The sequence below is a fragment of the Pteronotus mesoamericanus genome, unplaced genomic scaffold, assembly GCF_021234165.1.
Source record: "Pteronotus mesoamericanus isolate MK-2021 breed Mesoamerican mustached bat unplaced genomic scaffold, CSHL_Meso_final contig_58, whole genome shotgun sequence".
NCBI lineage: Eukaryota > Metazoa > Chordata > Mammalia > Chiroptera > Mormoopidae > Pteronotus > Pteronotus mesoamericanus.
In genome coordinates, this window is record NW_026555205.1 from 883336 (window position 1) to 889335 (window position 6000).

Here is a 6000-nt window from a genome sequence, read left to right on the forward strand (position 1 = left end):
GGCAGATATATATGTTTGTTTCTAGAATACTCATTTTATTCCATTGATCTACTTGATTATTTCTGTGCTGGTGTCATGTTGTTTTAATTGCTGAGACTTTGTAATGGATTTAAATTTTTTAATATTTTATAATAGATTTTGACATTTAAAAAATTAAATAAAATCAATCTGCATTTAAAAGAGAAAAGAAAAAAAAGAAGGAACTCCTACCTTTTGCAACAACATGGATGGAACTGGAGAATATTAAGCTAAGTGAAATAAGCCAGTCAGTGAAAGACAAATACCATATGATCCCACCTATAAGTGGAATTTATTCAACAAAATAAACTAATGAACAAAATATACCACAGGTATGGAAACATGGAGCAGACTGGAAGTGACCAGAGGGGATGGGGAAAGAGGACAATAGTGGAAAGAAGGGGAAGGGACTGGAAAAAGAACATGAATGAATGACCCATGGACATGGGTAACATAGTGGGAATTGACTGTGGTGGGGCGTGGTTGGAGGAGGGCAAAGGGGTAAAAATTGAGATAACTGTAATAGAATAAACATGATTTAAAAATTAAAAAAAGAAGAGCTTATGGGTTCAGAATTCTGAGTTAAAAAATTAAAGATTTTATAGCCTTATGACAAACTGATTTGAATATAAAATCTTTGTTTCAAACTTTGAGCATATCTTCTATATTTTAATTTAAGGTTTAATTTATATTAAGTAAAATTCACCTTTTTGAAACTGAATACTAGAATTTATAATGGCTCACATTTTGAGAAACATATATACCACCACCACAATCAAGATATAGAACAGTTCCATAATACTGACATATTGATTAAATACCCCTCCAGAGTCATCCTCTCAACTTTAGCCCTCGTGATCTGCTTTCTATCTTTATAAATTTGGGTTTTTTTCCTTATGTCTTCCAAAAAATTTACCTTTACAAAAATATTGCTTCACTGTTGTTTTGCTTCATTATTTTTTGTTAATTGTGAGGCCATTCTGATTCTCTAGTTCTTGTAAACTGCTTCTTTTTTTTTTTCTTGGAATCCCTGAGGATTTTTAATTTATATTAAAAATCTAATGTCTCACTTCGACTGGTAGAGCTCAGTTGGTTGGGTGTCTTCCCACAAAGCAAGGGGTCAGAGGTTCAATTACTGGTTATGGAATATTGCCTAGGTTGTGGGTTTAGTCCCTGGTCAGGGTGCATATGACTGATGTTTTTCTCCCTCTGTTTCTCCCTCCCTTCCCCTCTCTCTAAAAATTTGATTAAGTAAAAAAAACTAATGCCTGAAATATAGCTCAGCGTTGATTGTTTCAGGTCAAATTTCTGGTAATGGGTTAGCTTTATATGGATTCAGATGCTCTTTTGTTTCTGAAAAACTTTCCTAAATTATAGTTTTAAATATTAATTTCTTCCATTATTTGTTTTCCTTTTCAAGGATTCTCATTATACACACATTGGATTTCCTTTTGCTTGTCTTCCTTCTTAAACACTTTCTTTGTGACCGTTTTTACTGTTTTCTTTATGTCACCTTCATTCTCTGTTGTTGTACTGTTCTGTTTCAATGCTCTTCATTAAGTTTTGATGTTGTTTATGAACTTTTAATTTATTGCTAGTTTCTGATATGATTTTAATATTTTTCTTCTATTTTATTGTCTTGGGTTCATCATCTTTTACTTAACCAATATTTTATCTGTTTTCTTTCTTTTTTTTAAAGATTTATTTATTTATTTATTTTTAGAGAGGAGAAGAGAGGGAGAGAAACATCAATGTGTGGTTGCATTTCGTGCAGGCCCTGTTGGGGACCTGGCCTACAACCCAGGCATGTACCCTGACTGGGAATCGAACTGACAACCCTTTGGTTCACAGGCCGGTGTTCAATCCACTGAGCCACACCAGCTAGGGCTGTTTTATTTCTTAGTTTTTAGATTTATACCTCAAAGTATTTCTTCATACCTCCAAATGATTATTAAAGAAATTTCATTTTGTTTGAAGTATTTTGTTACGGTGTTCTTCTTGGTCTTTTTTAAGTGGTGGAATTTTTTATTAAATACTTTAAAAAATTCTCATGTTTTCTTTTTTATTTTGATGAATTTTTATTTATTCAGTAAATATTTATTGAGTACCTATTGCAGTCATTTGTTTTTTATTATTTTTTTAAACTTTAAATTGAAATTTATTGTAGTAGCTTGGTATAGATTAAAATTGTTTGCATCTTTGCATTTGTATGAACATGACTGGCACTTCGCAGGTATTTTCTAAGCTCAAGAGCACCTTCTTCTTTCCATATGACACGTATGGTTTCTTTACCTGAGGGTTTTTGGGATACAGTGGGGGCTGTAGTGGGATGGGTTGATGATCTTACATGTTGAATAGTTTTTGGTCCTGTAAGGTGATAAATTTTCCTCTTGCTTCTTTTTCCCTTTGTTGTACATTTTAAAAAATATTCAACTCTCCTTTTCCTCTTTTACCCTTTTATATCTCCAAAGAGCTCCTTTTCCAAGACTGCTTTCTTGAGTCCTATGCACACTTTTAAGTCATTTCCCTAAAGGCTGAGTTTCCAGAAAAACAAGAAATTTCAGACTTTGGTTGAAGGGAACCAAAGTTTCTGCTAGCCCCCAAACTGTGTATTTTGGTTATTAAGAAACAAATGACTGAGAAAGAACTTTGTCTTTCCCCTTTCCCTGCTTCACAGGCTTCCTGCCTAAGAGATCCAGGTGCAAAGACCCTCTTCAGAAAAGGATCTTAGGATGTTTGCCTTAGTCTAACTTGAATTGAGTAAGATGGATGGTAGGGCCCACTGAGCCACACCTGCCAGGCTGATCACCCATATATTTTTAAGGGACAAACTGGCAAAATGAAGCAGACAGTAAAAGACAAGATATACCTTCTAAAGCACATTATTCTCAATAACCTTTTCTTACATAATTTTTAAGCCATAGAGTGGTAAAATTCTCACGGAGCTTGTAACAGGGTCCAGAACTTACGGAGTCCAAAAAAATTATAAGATACTCTCCCACCCTGACCCTAGGCAGGCTGCCTTGAGGGATGGGAGACAGGGCGTAGGGCCACTAGAGTCATTTTGCATGCCAATAACAGCAGGACAGCTTCAGACCTCATATGCAAAGATGGTTATTTTGCATCTCAACAAGGCTAACTAAAAAGGTTTGCATAAACTTTATTGCAGGATATAACTGGGAAGGGGTGACAGGGCTTGTGTGAGAGAGAATGGGACACAGACTCGGGGAAACAATGTGAAGAGGATGCCGGAAGGAAAGGGGAGAAAGAAAGGACTCTTGCTAGTGGGCCATGAGAAGGTGCCACGTGAGCTTGGATTAAGAACTGGAGATCCCGGTGACACAATTGACAGTGCTGGAAACTGCGAGGGGCCTGCCTAGCTGAGCGCTGGACTTCTGTTCTTTTTCTTCTGAAGGACAATACCCCTGACTGGCCTGACTGGGCAAAAGTGGGAAAGGCAGGACTATGTGTGTTGGCGGTTGTTTTAAAGGGATGGTGAGATTTAACAGCGACATTTAGTCATTACTCAAAACCTGCATAACTTTTGAATAGATAGTTCCTTTCATTTTTACCAAACTCTGCCATTGAAAGCCATAACTTTTAAGGGTGGCGGGCAAATAACCTGGAACATAGGGACCCCTAGGAAAAGGGGCATTGTTTCGGTAATAGTATCTGGGCCCCCGCAACGGGTCCATTATTCGGTAACGAGCTGGTAAAATACTTCCACTTTGAGGTTAACACATTGTTAAAACAATAAAGATAAAAAAATGATATTCTGAGAATAGTGTTTATAAAATGCCTTTTAAGATAAACTATTATCACTCTGTATTTAGAACAGAATAAATAATTTTCATGTTCCCTGAGAGATTATTTACTAGGATTTGAGAACAAGGTACACTTTCAGTATCATTCCTGCCTAGTCCAATTCTATCACATATTCCAGGGAACAGGGAGTCTGTTTCACTTCTTTGTGAGATGAACATAACAGCAATCAAACCCAAACTGGGTTCTCAAATTTCCTAATAAAGATTCTTTGTAGTTTTATAGAAGTGATTTTGATCTTTATACATATTAGCTAGAAACAGAATTTAAGTTAAAACAAATAGGACATAGAGATGGCAGAAAATCAAAAGAAAAATTAAAAACCTCTCTAAAATCAATATATCAGAACTTTCGTTGCCTGAATTTTTATTGTGACAATGAATGTGACCTTGCATTTATATATAAATAATTAATTTGTTATTCCATGTCTCCTTGTAAAAACATAAATTGTAGATTCCATGAAGAATAGGTGTTATTGAGCTTATTACGTGATAATCACTTTGTTTGCCAACATTTTAAAAGGTTACTAAAAATATATTTATTAAAGTAATGAGCCATTTTACCTTTTTTTGTATGAGACGGTACTAGGTATGTGTACTGCTCCAAATATAGGGGTAGGAGTATGTTTCTATCACTGTCCCATTGTAAGGCAACTGTCATTGTTTACAGATGATACTGAGCAAGAGTATCTATGTATGATCTTAATATATTAAGATGTAAATGTCTGTTTTGCCTTTTGAAGTCTGGTACTGGTTTATTTAATAAATACACATCCAATTTCTTCTACCACACAATTTGCTTTTTTCTTCATTTTCCAGATGACACCAACAAAATAATTAACTTTATGAGTGCTTAACTGCAATACCTGACACAAATTCATGACATAATCTGATATTGAAAAACTAATAAAACTGTACTTACCATAAAGAATTGCAAGCAGAGACAGTGGCATGACAAGTAGTCCCACTAGCATATCCGCAATGGCTAGGGACATTAAGAAGTAATTGGTGGCATTGTGCAGTTTCTTTTCCATGCTTACTGCCATGATAACGAGAATGTTGCCACCTATTGTCAGGATGATTATTATGACGATTGGAAGTGCTGGCCAGTTTTGTACCCCGTCTGGAAATTTGAAGCGTCCACCATCGGAGGTATTGAAAATGTCAGTTACTATGGCTGCAACTGGGCTCACAGAAATATCGCATTGCCAAACCAATAGGCCAATTAAGTGCACACTGAAAATAAGAGAAAAAAAAAATCAGGGACATATTATACAGGGTGGGTCAAAACTGGGTTTACAGTTGTGAGTACATGAAACACAGTTTATTCTTGTATTATCGTTTATTAATGTATTATTTTCCATACAAACGACTGTAAACCTACTTTTGCACCACCATGTATTGCTTAAACATACTAAATTGCTTATATAAAATAATTGCTCTTCATCATCATCATCATTTTTACTCATAATAAACCTCAGTATGTTTTCTGTTCAAAGAATAATTTGTATTGTGTGCTTATTATGAGTCAGGCACTTAGCTTACCAAAATATATATCTATAATCTCATTTGATTGCATACAACAACCTCATGAGGTCAGTGCTGATTTATATCCGTTATGTAGATGAGGAAACAGGTTCAGATAGGTTAAGTAACTTTCTGAAGTCAATATAGCCAGTAAGTGGCAGAAGAAGCATCCATACTCAAGTTTCAGTAATTTCAGAGCCTATGTTTTAAACTTTTACTCTATGCAAATATTCTGAAACCACAGTATATTGCTTCATTTGTCATAATGGTTTATTCTTTATGTTTTAAAATACTCATTTTTATGGAAATCCTTTAAGACAACTGAAAACAGAATGAAAGGACTTATCCAGTACAATGACAAGAGAATTAGAAATCACCTTTTGAAATCCAAAACTGAGGAACTAAGTTGCCATCAGACCAACTTCAGGTAAGAATATGGCACATATGGCACATATTCATCATTTTAAAATAACTCTTCTGGGGGGGATTAAGATGGCAGAGGAGTGAATGGGAGTCACGCTGACCTCCTTCCAAGACCAAACTGGAACTGGGACTAAATAGTGGAGTAATCACCTGGAAAACAATGGAACGATAGTGGGAGAGGAGCCTTGGAGCTGCGGACAGTGGATTCGAC

The 6000-nt window shown here is 35.4% G+C and overlaps 1 protein-coding gene across 1 annotated transcript in view; it reads right to left on the reverse strand.

Moving 5' to 3' along the window:
- Positions 1–5237, reverse strand: part of HTR2C (5-hydroxytryptamine receptor 2C) — a 249260-nt gene extending 244023 nt beyond the window's left edge. Inside the window, exons 1-2 of the mRNA XM_054580392.1 lie at positions 5224–5237; positions 4762–5075 (exon numbers count right to left, since the gene is read on the reverse strand). Of these exons, the coding sequence (XP_054436367.1) occupies positions 4762–5075; positions 5224–5237 (328 nt within the window). The remainder of the gene's footprint in view (positions 1–4761; positions 5076–5223) is intronic.
- Positions 5238–6000: the final 763 nt, after the last annotated feature.